This window comes from Carassius auratus, unplaced genomic scaffold (assembly GCF_003368295.1).
Source record: "Carassius auratus strain Wakin unplaced genomic scaffold, ASM336829v1 scaf_tig00217152, whole genome shotgun sequence".
NCBI lineage: Eukaryota > Metazoa > Chordata > Actinopteri > Cypriniformes > Cyprinidae > Carassius > Carassius auratus.
Genome location: NW_020528918.1, coordinates 276,739 through 292,607, shown reverse-complemented (window position 1 = coordinate 292,607; position 15,869 = coordinate 276,739). Strand labels below are relative to the sequence as shown.

Sequence of the window (15,869 nt, the reverse complement as noted above, 5' to 3'; positions counted from 1 at the left end):
CTTTATTATTTTATTATGAGTATTGTTTTTTGTTGTTGTTTTTTTACACTTGTACTCAGTATACTGTGTCTTGAATCTTGTATTGGCTGATTTTTACTGTAAATGTTTACTGGTGCCACTTCTTCCAGCCAACAGCCCACAGTGTTGTAATACACCACCACTGTCTATCTGCCAACACATTGTCTCACCTCAATCTCTCATCTCTAATTAGTGACAAAACCTGTATAACTAACAATACTAATTCTAAAGGGACCAACTGAGCAGTTTCATTGGAACCTTTTATCTTACCTGCACATATTGGAGATATTGGTCCACATTATTGCATCTGGGAATAGTGTAGCCTTTGTAAAAGTTGAAATCAGGGCTGAACATGTTCTCATTGAACCACACCTTTGCAAACGTGTTCAAGAGACGCTTGTCATAGTCATCAGTCACCCTACCACCATACTGGATCTCGCCGATCATGTATCGTACAGTGTTCCAGGACACACCCTGTAAAAATACATATTCAGTTATAATACTTAATAAAATTTAAATGCCAAGTGCTAAGTCTATTTTGGCAACATAAAAGAAAAGACATTTGACAAGAATCCACATAATTCATTATTACTTCAAATTACTGAGTTGCTTTGTGTTCATGTGACAATATTAAAGTTGTATAATTATAGAATATCTTTAAATCTCAGTACAGATTGAACAAAATTTTTTTGGAATGGGATTTAATTTCTATTCTATAATTGTAAAGCCAGCAACATAGCTGCTCCATAATGCAACTCTCACCTTCTTGATGTCTATATCATCCAGGTGATTCTGGACAAACTGTATTGTTGCATTGAAGTCTGCCTGGTTGAACTCATATGGAATGTTCCAACCTAAAGGTCCATATTTTCGCCTCTCTTGGACAGTGGAATGGAGGAATGCCACACCGTACAACATGGCTCTCCATTGGACCATGTTACTCACATCCAGAAGATCCTGACTGATACCTGGAAGATATTATAAGGCACTACCAATTTCAAGACTTTCTTATTATTAACGCATTCCACACAAACTTTTATTCATGAAACTGGCTGATCTTTAATCTTTGAATTAAGATGCTTCTCTATAAATAATCATCCACCCCAGATTTTGATAGCTCTATTAATGTAGAAGCGGAAGCGGAAGAAAGACTAAATATCCAAAGATGCCAGGCTCACCTGCATAAGTCCTCTTAATTCCAGCTTTCAGTCCCTGAGGAGGCTCATTTGTAAATTTGATTGACATCTGCAGGAGAGTGATAGGAAAGTGTCTGTGGACCTCAGTGGTCATCCACAGTCTGAAGGTGTCATGAACGCTGTCCGTCTCTGTGATTGTATCCATGAGTTCATCCATAAAATGCAGACCCAGATGACAGTTTTGAAGTAAAGCCCAGCCTCCCTAACAGAAAATAAATAAATACATAAACAAAACAAAGCACGTTATCATATGAATGACTTATTACTGTTAAAGAAGCACTTTCAACATCAAAAATGTTTGAGCATGTACATACATTAGCCATGGAGTGCTGTAAAAGTTTGCGTGCATGAACTTCCTGCCCTTGTCCCATTGAGACGTAACGAGTTTCAATTCTCTGTCGTTTACCCAGGGCTATGATTGAGTCTGTTGGGTCTGATCCCATGGACAGGAAGCAAATCAGAGGAGTGCGAGGGTCCGACTCCTCCCAGGTCTTCTCCAGGTCCAGAATCACTCCCTCAGCATATCTCTCCCCCATTGAGAGCATGATGTACTTTCGTGCCTATCAATTACACATTGGAAAACATTAATTAGGCTGAAGCCATTAAAACTCATCACATGTATTATGTGGTGCTATATACAATGCTGATTTTTTCAAAGCAGCTTTCCAGAAATGGCAAAATTCAGCCATTATAAAGAAACTTAAATTGTAGCTGTAAAGCAGCTCTACAAAAGATTAATCAGCTTAAGTTAGTGCAATGTTGATTCATTTGTGAAGTTCATTAATTATGAAAAAACAGCTCAGTATCATTACTCAAGACAAGTCAGTTCAGTGTTGATTTATTTCAGTTCAATGGAAGTGTTGATCTTACAAAGTCCATAAATTACAAATAGCATTCATCTAAAAAAGAAGAAAAACAATAGAGACATCATTCAGCTAAATTTAGTTCGAAGTTGATTTGGTTCAGTTCAGTAGCACTGCCATTGTTGCAGAGTTCAATTATGAAACTAGTTAAAAGGAAGCTCTACTGAAGACAATATTATTCAACTCAATTCATTTAAAGTTTTGCTGTCATCTGATTTAAATATATATATATACACCTATGACACCTGTCACACAAGAAGATGCAGCAGTCGCAGCTACTCTGAGGAGAGCTGTTTTCATAAGTTCATAAGTAAGTTGTTATTATTTTACTAGTCATAGACTGGGAAATATTATATAACCTATTAACAGTTTTCTGTGTTCATATACTTAAGTAAAGGGTGATTATTTTAATAAGTACCGCGTTTTCTTTACTCATCTTATTTTTGTATTTGCAATCAATACGGCCTGTGCGTAGTAACACTTCATTTCTTTCTTTGTTCAAATCTATGAACAGTTACACGATTAAAACGGATCTTGAAAAACTGAGCTACCACATTGCTACATTAAACTCTGTAAAATGTTAAGTTGGTCACAGTGCCATGCACTTAATGCCTCATCTGTGGTCATTCTTCAATAAGGTTCATTAGTTAACATTAGTTAATTACATTAGTTAATATATAAATAACATAATAATGAACAACATTTCCACAGCATTTATTAATGTTAGTTCATGTTAATTTCAGCATTTACTAATGCATTGTTAAAATCACAAGTTGTGTTTGTAAACATTAATGTACTATGAACATGAACATTGAATAACTCGATTTTTATCAACATTAACAAAGATTAATAAATTGTGTAATAAATGTATTGTTCATTGTTCATTCATGTTCGTTAATACATTAATGTTAACAAATGGCATCGTATTGTAAAGTGTTACCATTAATATTTATTCATCATACTGTTGAACTTGACAGTATTTTCTCTCTTGTTATTTCATAAGAGCTTCAAAGAAGACGGAGAAAGCCAGAGTCGTTTGCCCTGCGTTTATCGGTATCAATATTATGCTCGTTGGGTGAAAAAAAAAAAATCAATAAACAAAGTAAAAAATAATTTGACTGATATCTTCCCCACCCCAAGGTTTCTATAGATATCACGATATATCGATATTGTGAATTCTTATGGCCACAATAACCGTGATATGAAAAATCTAATATCGTGACAGCCCTAATATATATATATATATATATATATATATATATATATATATATATATATATATATATATAACAGTAACAAGAACATAGTGAACAGTGCTTAACAGTCATAAAAATGTTGTTCCACTGGCTTCATTATGATTTCATTCATACCTGAGCAATGGTTCTATCTGGACACCAGGATCGAATAAGGAGCAGTCGTCTGAAACAGTCCAAAGCTTGGTCATATGCATTTGGGATTGGTTCTTCCTCTGGTGCTTCTCGATCAAACCAGCTCTTCCACTGTTTCTCATGACGCACAATCTGTAAATACACATGCACACATATACACAAATTTGAATGTTTCTGGTACTTTTTTGGACCGATTACATGAAATCGTTTTGAGAAGTCATCATGTTCTGTGTGGTGATATTCAACTTTAAAAACTTAAAATCAAAATTTAAACAGCATTTCTGATTATTTTGTAATTTATACGTTTATGGTTTTTTTTTGTTATAAAAGAGCCAAAAAAATATGACCTCATATTATTTACTGACCCAATAATAGGTTTAAAGGGATAGTTCAACCAACAATGCAATATTCTGCTACATTTGACTTCTGTATGACTTTCTGCAGATATAGATATTTTAAATATGTTGGTAACCACTCAGTTTTAGTTACCATTGACATCCATTGTTTGGACAAAAAGCACTTATTTTTATGAATAATTTCTCAAAATATATTCTTTAATGTCCTATAGAAGACAGAAAGTCATGTTTGGGACAACATGAGGGTGATTAAATTATGTCTCATTTCACACTTCATTGAGCATGAATTTCCCCCGGGCAGTCATGGCCTCCCAATCAGCCATCAGTGTGAGTTGCTGTTAATGTATTTGTGCTTGTGTGTGTAGACAAGATGAATAAAATATGGACATGTTTACTGCAAATTTGGAGCAGCAAGATATTTAATGAGGAAGGGGAGCTCAAAGCGACAGATATTCTGTGTGTGTTACATGTGTGGATGTTTCTGATCCTTTTTAGAGACCATTTGTGTACAAGTATCTTACTGCACACCTGATCTAGAATGTCAGAGAACTGCCACAGCTTGCTCAGCTCCACCAGGTTTAGCCATGTTATGTCCAGGATCCACTTTGCAGCTTTGGGTGGACAGGCCTTCAGGTCTAGCGAAGCACCTCCTGGGCAACATCAAGAAAACAGACCTGCCTTGTTCATATTATGATTATTTATTAATTTGTTTGTTTGTCATCTAATTGAATGTTGATGACTTTTCAGAATTATAATATAATAACAATAATAATAATTGTTAGATTATTTCATGATCTCTGTCAGATATTACTTTGAGGTTGAAATCCCTCCTCCCTTCTTACTCGCTCCTTCCACAGATGTTTCCTGTTTTTCTTTTATATATGAAGTGTGTTTCCTGTTTTTCCTACATATGACGTATTTTGTCTATTCTTTATCTCCTGCCCTCCCTCTCTTTGGTCTATATTTTTCTCCCTCATCCCATCTGTGTTTTCTCTCTCTCTGCTCAGTGCTTATGTCTCTTTACCCAAATGTATATCCGCAAGCGCAGATGATACCTAAAGGTGAATCGGTGAAGATTGGTGGGGGGACCTTTTAGGCCCAGGTTGTTGAGTTTAGTTTGACCTTTGTATAAAGTTGAAAGGCTCAGTGCCAGTATTATTCCTTATATGTCCAGTAATTCCTGATCACACGTAACTTGTTGTTTTGGCTAATACTCAACACATATGTAATCCATATCTCACTGGATAAACTAAAGCAAAACCCCTTGCAATGCAACTATATAATGTGTGAATGTAATAAATGAAGAAGAAGTTTGTGAGCAGACTTGGCTTGATGTTCATTTACTCTCATGGGCCCATGCGAGGACTGAGAATGGTCAGACGCCATTGAAAGATAAAGACAAAGAAATGTGTTATTTTAACAATAATAATAATAGCTTCCTTAATATGCTATATCTTTTTTTTTTTTTAAGTAAGGTTGTATACAATAATAGTATTAAAAGTTATATGCCAATTAGTTCCATTTACAAGAATTAACAATTTAGAAATGTAGTTAAGTTTAAAATAAAAAATAGATATTTATGTTAAATCACAGAACTCATGGCATGCAATTTTCTATCAACCTGTTGGTAATTTGATAGAGTTGGGGGTATCAGATAAATGTGCAAACATGTAAACGTTTTTTTGTTTAGTCTTGCCTTGTTTTGAATTTAGATCATTGAAATATTGACTTTACTAAGCTACTTTTGAATTTATAAAATATATTTTATTCTTATAATCATCTTGCCTAAACAAAGAGGTTTGTTCAAATAGATACCGTGCAAATATAATATCTTACTGTAATCTCAAGAAAAGCTCCCATAGGAATAGAATGAGACAAACTACAGTGCAGTGAAGAGGGAGAAAGTGGCTCTCACAAGAGTGCATTAAATAGCAGAATGGTATTAACTGGTTTGACATGCACTGCCAGCACAGGGAATCATTGGGCCAATGGACCACTTCTCTGACCACAAGTCAACCTGATCTCTCAGTAATTAAATTTCAGATCAGATGTTTTTATGAAGCAAAACCACATTAACCAGCATGATAATCACACAGTAGTTAATAAATCTGCAGACTCGCCAAGGACTTCCCATGAACAACATGTACAGATCACAAATTGCAAACTGTCTTGTTACTGTCTGCATGTATGAACTGGTTCTTGATTGATAATATGCGTTTACGTGCTAATGAGTTAACAAAGAAATTCTAGACCCAATACAAGTTAAGCTATATTGACAAAATCTTTGGCATGCTATTGATTATCACATATTAACTTCTATTAATTTCTCAGAAAAGCATGCAAGTTATTCCAAAGCAAAAACTGTTTGTTAAACAAGTTATAGAAGATTATTTTGTAAAAAAGAATTACTATTTGTGTGGTCAAATTCTCTAAATAGTCCTGGAGTGATGGAAATACGATTAAGATTTTTTAATAGTAATAATTGTTGGTCTATTTAAATAATGTAGACGTATTCATCTACTGTATTTCCATACATATTATCCTTTCATGTATCATGTGAATGTTGCTATGTTTGCCAGATATACATGGTCACAACAGGAGCTAGATATCAGTGATCAAACATAGAACATTCTTTCCAAAAATGCAGCTATATGTATTTCTCAATTCATGCAAGTATGCACCACACAATATACTGCATTAGCCTTGTAAATCTTAATTTGTACTAGTTGTCATCGTCTACACACAATGATTCAAAATTGTTCACACTTGTTTCTAATGATGTGATCAAACCAACTGTATAAGGTGATGGAAGATGTAAACAATCTGAGAAGGAGAGGAGAAAGAGTACATGTAAGAGGAGTATGTGGAGATAAAGAGTAAGGTTTAGAGAGTGTTATCAATGCTTTAACTGTAAAACTGTATTACAGTTTTTTTCTGAATGCTTAAGCGCTAATCGTGATTCTTGTAGCACAATTTCTAAAACTATTAATTCGTATAGCAAAACCACTTACTGACTTTGCAATACTAAAAGCACAAACACTGCTTTGCACTCAGTTTGCAATTTTGTAACACACACTTGGCGTAACTGTAGGCACAATTCACTGCACAAAATGCATTTTGCAGAACTTTAAAGACAACTCACTGCTTACACTCAATTACCAAATTTCCAACACACTCCTAGCAAAATTCTATACATGTATGGCTATCATTAACACTATTTTGCCAACTGTCTGGCACACTTTCACATGTGAAAACTGTTCTAGATAAATAGTTCACTTTGCAATCAGCCTAAGCACTATAAATGAGCCACATGTCTGTGTGGAGTACAATGGAAGGAGCAGTAAGAGTGAGAAGAGTGAGAATAAGAGGAGGCAGAGGGAGAGGACGTGGAGGTGAAGAAGTTGGAGGAAGAGGACGTGGAGGTGAAGAAGCGAGAGGGTTAGAGGAAGTTAGAGGAAGAGGACAAGGTGGAGCAAGAAGAGGACGAGGAGGCCGAGGGAGAGGACGTGGAGGTGAAGAAGTTGGAGGAAGAGGACGTAGAGGTGAAGAAGCGAGAGGGTTAGAGGAAGTTAGAGGAAGAGGACAAGGAGGAGCAAGAAGAGGACGAGGAGGGGAAAGAGGAAGGGTAAGAAGAGTAAGAAATAGAATAACTGATGACATTAGAGCTACAATAGCGGACCATGTCATCAACCATGGGATGACCCTGAGGGAAGCTGGCCAACGGGTTCAGCCTAATTTGAGCCGCTACACTGTGGCAAGCATCATTAGGACATTTTGAAATGAGAATCGGTAAGTACTTTGTAGCACTGCCATACTCTAATGAGAAACACAAAAGTGCCATGCAAGCAAAAATACTGAAATTGTTACTTTTCAGAATTGCTAGACGTCCAGATGTTGGGGGCAGAGGAAGAGTGTTCACTCCAGAGCAAGAGACCCATATAGTGAACATGGAGATTGCCAATAATGCAATAAGAATGCGCAAAATACAGCAGCGCATAATTGATAATGACACCATCTTTCAAAATATACACAGTGTAAGCATTTCTGCACTAAGTCGTGTACTTGCGTGCCACAGAATAAGAATGAAGCAAATTTACAGAGTTCCTTTCGAGAGAAACACAGAACGTGTACAGCAACTGCGATATGACTATGTGCAGGTAAGCTATAGTGTCATTGGTTTTGAATTTGGAAGTGCCTACTATAGTGCTGTGCATGGGCCTGATGTGTTGCATTTGTTTTGTCTTGTCCAGAGAGTGATGGAACTTGAAGCAGATGCCATGGGACATGAACTAATTTTTGTAGACGAGGCCGGTTTTAACCTCAGTAAAACCAGGAGACATGGCAGGAACATTACTGGACACCGTGTCATCACAATGTCCCAGGACAACATGGTGGTAACATAACCATGTGTGCAGCTATAAGCCAAAATGGTGTTGTTCACCATCATGCAACCATAGGCCCATACAACACTGCACACATTATTGCATTCCTGGACACCTTACATGGCATGCTCACTGTTCAGAGACTAGAGTATACCGGATATGTCATCATATGGGACAATGTTAGTTTCCATAGGGCTGCTTTGGTCCGCAACTGGTTTACAGGCCACCCATCCTTCATGGCACTCAACCTCCCTCCATACTCTCCATTCTTAAATCCCATCTTCTCTGCCTGGCGCTGGAAAGTGTACAACCGTCATCCTCATCAACAGGTAGCCATTTTACAGGCAATGGAGGAGGCATGTGGAGATATTGACCAGGCATCATGTCAGGCCTGGATACAGCATTCAAGGAGATATTTTCCCCGGTGCCTTGGACTGGAGGATATTGCATGCGATGTGGATGAAATTTTGTGGCCAGATCCAGAAAGACGACATGATGTAGGCTTTTTTTGTGTGAAATTACTATTTTGTGTTCTGACTTTGTCTTGGTTTTGATGAGTGTGAATAAACACCAATACTTGAAGTTTGGATCCTTGTATGTTTGCATGACACTATGACAAAAGTATGACCTCAAATTGACATCTGTACATAGAGAAAGCAAAAGCCAGATGTGTTTTGTATTCATACCATCAGTGTGTAGTTGGCACATTGTGTGCTTAGTAGATGATGGCTTGTGTTTACTGTTTGATATGAAAACACAATTTTTACGAAGGTGTGAAGAGTTAATCTAGCTGTGTTCGCTTTTGCAAGAGAACTACAATGTTTTGATAATTGGGTGAAAGGTTTTCTTTGTGTATAGAGTTTTGCAAAAATAGCCAATAGTTACAAAAAATGTGCTTAAGCAATCAGAAAAAACTGTAAAATACCAGTCGGCGTGGAATACTCAGTGGAGGAAATGTAGTTTGGCTGTAGGAACGGTAGTGGGATATAGCTGCATAAAGTCGGCAGCAAGGATGAATAGTGTGGTGGTAATATTTTTGGAAACAGTTGAAAAAGTTGATTTGATTTTTGAACAGGGGGTAGTTATCAGATAAGAGTACTTTCAGGTTTTTCCACTTGTAAATCCTGTGAGGATGGTTGTTCTTTCTAATGTGCCTCCATTCATAAGCGATAAGATAATTGAGCTTGAACTACAAAGACATCGACAGACTGTCTTGGCAATTAAAAAGATACCAGTAGGGTGTAAGTCTCCTTTTTTGAAACATGTCATTTCTTTTTTGAAGGCAACATCATACGATTTTGAAAAATGAAATGGAGGAACTGAACATTGTGTTGAAGTTTAGGATTGAAGGGATTATGTTATTTTTGCTACAACTGAAATGATGAAATGCTTTAGATGTAATAAACAGGGGCACTTAGCTCGTTCATGTCCTGAGCAAACTGCTTCCTTGCGGAATGATGTACAGGATAGAGCGCAAACAAGTAGCACCAAAGATAAGAGGGCTGGTGTGTCAGCTAATGGGTCAGATTCGGAAAGTAAAGCACATTAATGTAATGAGGAGTGACAGTTGGAAATCTCAGAGAAAATGAGGAAAGTGTAGAAGGAAGACAAAGTGAGGTTAAAGACTAAATCTAAATCTAAAAGACTAAAGCTAAATCATTGCAAAGCAGGGAAGCCAAATTCACAAATAGAGTTAGATGAGGAAGGATTAATAATGAATTAGGTGATTAGCATGTTTAAAGTCCCAGTGGTAAAAAGGAAAGCTGATAAGAGTGAAAAGAGTTCAAAATCTAAATCTTCTGCTGATGAATTATCTGTTTTTAGTTATGGAGAGGCAGAAGTTGTGGAATCAATGGGACGTGAAGCAAGGAAAGAGACTGGATATAGTTTGGAAAGAGTAAAAAAATCTCTGAGTAGCACGAAAGGTAAAAGAAATGCGGTAGTTAATGACATTTTTCCTGATAGTGAGATCTCTATTGATTCAGCTAAATTCTTGATGAAGCAGAGAGGTGAGGGATGTTTATCCAATCAGGATATACACCGTCTAAAAAAGGTGCATGTAGAATAATTGGGTGATAGCGGAATAGAGTTTTTTTTTCTACTTATTGATTTAAAAGTAACCACAATAAATTTAAATGGAGCAAGAGATATAAGGGAAAGAAACCAGTCTTTTTTTTTAAATGATGCAAATTAAAAATGTTGATATAGCATTTGCACAAGAGATACATATGGATAATTTTAATGAAGTTGAATGGAAAAAAGAATGGAATGGAACTGTAGTTCTTAGTCATAAAACTAATACAAGTGCTGGTGTTGGAATTTTTTTTTTTTTTTTTTTTGCAAAGAGTTTATGATGTAGAAGAGGTGGTGAAAGGAAGGCTTTTAAAGGTTATTGCAAAATATTATAAAATGTAATTTACTTCAATAAATGTTTATGCTCCTGTATTGGCAGCTGAAAGAATAGAATTTTTAGAGATTTTAACTAATGTATTGCAAGACCGTGATCCTGAACATTTTCTCATTTTAGCAGGGGATTTTAATTTCACAGTGAATGATATTGACAGAACTCATATGGAACCCCACACAGCTTCAGGAAAGTCATTGATACGTCTTATTGAATCAAATAATCTGGTAGATGTGTGAAGGGAGTTAAATGGTAATGTTAGAAAATATTCATAGATGCATGTAAAAGATAATTTAATATCTATGTCAAGATTAGATAGAATATATTGTTTTAGACACCAGTTACAAGTTATGAGACCATGTCGTATTAATCCTGTTACGTTTTCTGATCATTCAATGGTGACAGTTAGTATTTTTATAAATTTTCTAAAAAGAAAGAGTGCATATTGGATTTTTAATTGTGTTTCGTTGGAAGTTTCACATTTTAAAGAGTGTTTGGAGTAGAGCTGTAATCGGGCCTTAAAAAGTTAGGCCCGACAGGACCCGAGCCCGACAAGTACATTTTGATTGACAGCTTTTTTAAAGCCCGAACCCATTTACAGCCCGACATTATTCAAATGTGCGCACGCACACAGCTCTTTTGCCTTTTGTCAACAATGAGTAATTTATTCAGGTTTTAACATAATTTACTCATAACTAACGTAGACTAGACTTCTTGGAAGTTGGAATAAAGAAATAAAATAAGTCCTCTGTGACATCGTAACATCTCAGCATTCTAGACATAGGCTCATTTAACCTATAAATAGACCAACGCACCAATAAAAACGAGTCATTTAAAAAAAAAATTAAGATAAATTTTAAATTAAGATGGGTATTTGGCAATAACGAAACTAAGATAAAGGCTCCGCCGGATTTGCTGTATTTAATAAAAGAATAATGCCAACATTAGCGTAAATACTCTGTCAATATTATGCATTTAAGACTCAATGAATATTTAGTTATCATTTGAAAAACCTTTACTCACAGAGATTAGGCTAGGTCTACATGTTTTTGTGGAGGAAAATGATTGAATCCACTGTAGATGTCTTCAGCGCGTTCCTGCGCTCACTGATGGTGCGTCATTATTCACTCATTATTCTCATTATAGACATGGTCCAAACTTTTCCACACCTCAGAGTTTGCTTTAGTTTGCTTTAGTTGCTGGTGCAACCAAAACGTAATCACCAGAGGCAAGCCTCCGTTACACCTGCTCAGCATTCATTTTAGCATCTTTCTCGCGCTAATCGAAACACATCACATGACCGCTCGTTTACCTCGCAAACCGGAGTGCAAGCCCAAGCCCGGCCCGAGCCCGCGTAAGATGATAGAAATTAAGCCCGAACCCGACCGAACCCGTCGGATCCCGACGGGTCCCATCGGGTTCAGGCAAAGATCTTCAGCTCTAGTTTGGAGGGGGTTTTTTTGTGTTAAAAAAATGGAGGGGTAAAAAGAATACGTTTTCAAGTATGTAACTATGGTGGGAAATTGGGAAAAAACAAATACAACAGTTGTTTAAACAATACCATTTCAATGTCACTAGGAGCATAGCCAAAAAGATAAAGGTGATTGGAAATTATATTATTGAATTTCAAGATTTGATTTAAGTGACAGGGAAAATTTAGTATTTTAATATGTTAAAAGAAATGTCTTGGAAAATCTGTTGGGATAAAAAGCACGAGGGGCCTTTATTAGATCTTGTTTCCAGGATTTTTCTGAGATGGGTGCTCCTTCAAAGTTTGTTTTTGGTTTAGAAAAGAAGAATGGCCAAAGTTGACCTATTTATTGCCTAAAAGATGCTAATGGACAGGAGCTAATTGAACCATTAGGAGAATTGTTGAGTTCTATTAGGAGTTATATAAAAGTTAATATGTGGAAGATAGACAATTGTATGATGATTTTCTGAGTGATTACTGTCACATGCAATTGATGTTGATGGTGTTGAAATTATGCAGCCAAGTGATGATATCTCAGATTATTATTTATTTTTGTGCAAGCTTCATATAACCAAAATTGTCAATTCTACCTCTTGTTACACAAAAGACTGATTTGTAAGTTATCTTTCTGATGTATCCAAATTCCTTAGCATATCCAAAACCACAGAACAACTTTGATGATGTAACAAAAACTATGGACTCTCTCTTTTCTAACATTTAAAATACAGTTGCTCCTTTACGCTTAAGGAAGGTTTAGGAAAACAGTCTGACACCATGGTATAATGAGCACACTTGCACCCTAAAGATAACAGCCAGAAAAATGGAGCGTAGCTGAAGGAAAACAAAACTAGAGGTATTTCGTATTTCTTGGCAGGAAAGTAACCTATCCTAAAGAAAAAAAACATAAAAAATGCTAGATTCGATTACTTTTCTTCTCTTTTAGAAGAAAACAAACATAACCTCAGCTATTTATACAGATCGTGGTTGTATCTCTCTATTAGTGCTATTGGATCTTAGTGCTGCGTTTCACACTATTGACCACATTCTTTGCATAGACTTGAACACTTTGTTGGCATTAATGGAAGTGCTTTAGCATGGTTTAAATCTTACTTAAATGACGGCCATCAATTCGTAGCAGTGAATGAAGAGGTATCATATCGATCACAAGTGCAGTATGGAATACCTCAAGGCTCAGTACTAGGGCCGCTACTCTTCACGCTTTACATGTTACCCTTAGGAGATATCATCAGGAAACGTGTTAGTTTTCACTATTATGCTGATGATACTCAGCTCTATATTTCTTTGCGGCCCGGTGAAACACACCAATTAATGGAATGCATAGTCGATATAAAAAACTGGATGACGAGTAATTTAAATTCTTCGTCATCAGATAGGAACCTAGGTGTGCTATTTGATAGCAATCTTTCTTTACAAAAGCCACGTTTCTAGTATTTGTAAAACTGCATTTTTCCATCTCAAAAATATATCTAAATTACGGCCTATGCTCTCGATGTCAAATGCAGAAATGATAATCCATGCGTTTATGACCTCAAGGTTAGATTATAGTAATGCTTTATTAGGTGTTTGTTCTGCATGGTTAGTAAACAAACTACAGCTAGTCCAAAATGCAGCAGCAAGAGTTCTTACTAGAACCAGGAAGTATGACCTTATTAGCCCTGTCATGTCAACACTGCACTGGCTCCCTATCAAACATTGTATAGACTTTAAAATACTGCTTATTACTTATAAAGCCTTGAATGGTTTAGCACTTCAGTATTTGAATGAGCTCCTGTTACATTATAATCATCCACGTCCACTGCATTCTTAAAATTCAGCCAATTTGATAACACCTAGAATATCAAAATCAACTGCGGGCGGCAGATCCTTTTCCTATTTGGCGCCTAAACTCTGGAATAACCTACCTAACATTGTTCGGGAGGCAGACACACTGTTGCAGACCCATCTCTTTAACCTGGCTTACACATAACACACTAATATGCTTCTAATATCCAAATCAGTTAAAGGATTTTTAGGCTGCATTAAATAGGTAAACTGGAACCGGGAACACTTCCCATAACACCCGATGTACTTGCTACATCATTAGAAAAATGGCATCTACGCTAATATTAGTCTGTTTCTCTCTCATTCCGAGGTCACCGTAGCCACCAGATCCAGTCTGTATCCAGATCAGAGGGTCACTGCAGTCATCCGGATCCAGTACGTATCCAGACCAGATGGTGGATCTGCACCTAGAAAGGACCTCTACAGCCCTGAAAGACATCGGAGACCAGGACAACTAGAACCCCAGATACAGATCCCCTGTAAAGACCATGTCTCAGATGACCACCAGGACAAGACCACAGGAAACAGATGATTCTTCTTAACAATCCGACTTTGCTGCAGCCTGGAATTTAACTTCTGGTTTTGTCTGGTCAGAGAAGACCTGCCCCCCCCAACTGAGCCTGGTTACTCCCAAGGTTTGTTTCTCCATTCTGTCACCGATTCCTTGTCGCTGTCACCTCTGGCTTGTTTAGTTGGGGCCACATAATTTACAGCGTTATCGTTGACTTGATTGCAAATGAATGCACATACACTATTTAAACTGAACAGAGATAACATCACTGAATTCAATGATGAACTGCCTTTATCTGTCATTTTGCATTATTGACACACTGTTTTCCAAATGGAACGTTGTTCAGTTACTTTGACGCAATGTATTTTGTTTAAAGCACTATATATATAGTGTAGGGGATCATATATATATATGTGTGTGTGCGTGTGTGTGTGTACAGTACAGACCAAAATTTGGACACACCTTCTCATTCAAAGAGTTTTCTTTATTTTCACTACTATGAAAATTGTAGATTCACACTGAAGGCATCAAAACTATGAATTAACACATGTGGAATTATATATGGAATTATTTATTGTATTTATTTACAACTGAAAATGTGTCATATTCTAGGTTCTTCAAAGTAGCCACCATTGGCTTCGATTGCTGCTTTGCACACTCTTTGCATTCTCTTGATGAGCTTCAAGAGGTAGTCACCTGAAATGGTCTTCCAAAAGTCTTGAAGGAGTTCCCCGAGAGATGCTTAGCCCTTTTGCCTTCTGTCTGCGGTCCAGCTCACCCCTAAACCATCTCGACTGGGTTCAGGTCCGGTGACTATGGAGGCCAGGTCATCTGGCGCAGCACCCCATCACTCTCCTTCTTGGTCAAATAGCCCTTGATGCCTTCAGTGTGACTCTACAATTTTCATAGTCATGAAAATAAAGAAAACTTTTTGAATGAGAAGGTGTGTCCAAACTTTTGGTCTGTACTGTATATATATTATATAACAAAAAATAAAAAAATAATAATATTGTATACACTCCTTGTATACACATATATATATAGTTCAAACATCTATAGCATCTTCAATATCAATACTATCTCCCAAATATCATAAAATTCTGAAGACTTCCCCTTTATTACATATGTAAGCTTTTCAAGGGCCAAACTGGATATCAAGTTTTTTTAGCCAAAGCCCAAGGGATGGATGGCCAACACTCTTCCAGCAAAGGGCAATCGAATGGCTTGCCTGTAGGAAACACAGATCTACCAGTTCCTCTTCAGGAACTCGAGCTGCGTCGAAACGCTTTGGGGAACGCGTTTAGCGTGAGCGACTCTGAATATGATATCTAATCTGTCTTATAGAAGAGTGTGACATCACGCGCGTTTCAGATTGTGTGTTCATCATGAGTGATAATACACGCTCTGTGCGCGGTCTGCCTGGAATTGAGGCACGCTG

At 36.8% G+C, this 15,869-nt stretch overlaps 1 protein-coding gene across 2 annotated transcripts in view; it reads right to left on the bottom strand.

Moving 5' to 3' along the window:
• Positions 1-15,869, bottom strand: part of dnah5 (dynein, axonemal, heavy chain 5) — a 179,193-nt gene that overhangs the window by 12,589 nt on the left and 150,735 nt on the right. For both annotated transcript variants that reach the window (XM_026264930.1, XM_026264931.1), the window contains 6 exons: positions 4,350-4,471; positions 3,448-3,597; positions 1,529-1,774; positions 1,197-1,416; positions 781-986; positions 289-492 (listed from right to left, as the gene is read on the bottom strand). In XM_026264930.1, the coding sequence (XP_026120715.1) occupies positions 289-492; positions 781-986; positions 1,197-1,416; positions 1,529-1,774; positions 3,448-3,597; positions 4,350-4,471 (1,148 nt within the window). The remainder of the gene's footprint in view (positions 1-288; positions 493-780; positions 987-1,196; positions 1,417-1,528; positions 1,775-3,447; positions 3,598-4,349; positions 4,472-15,869) is intronic.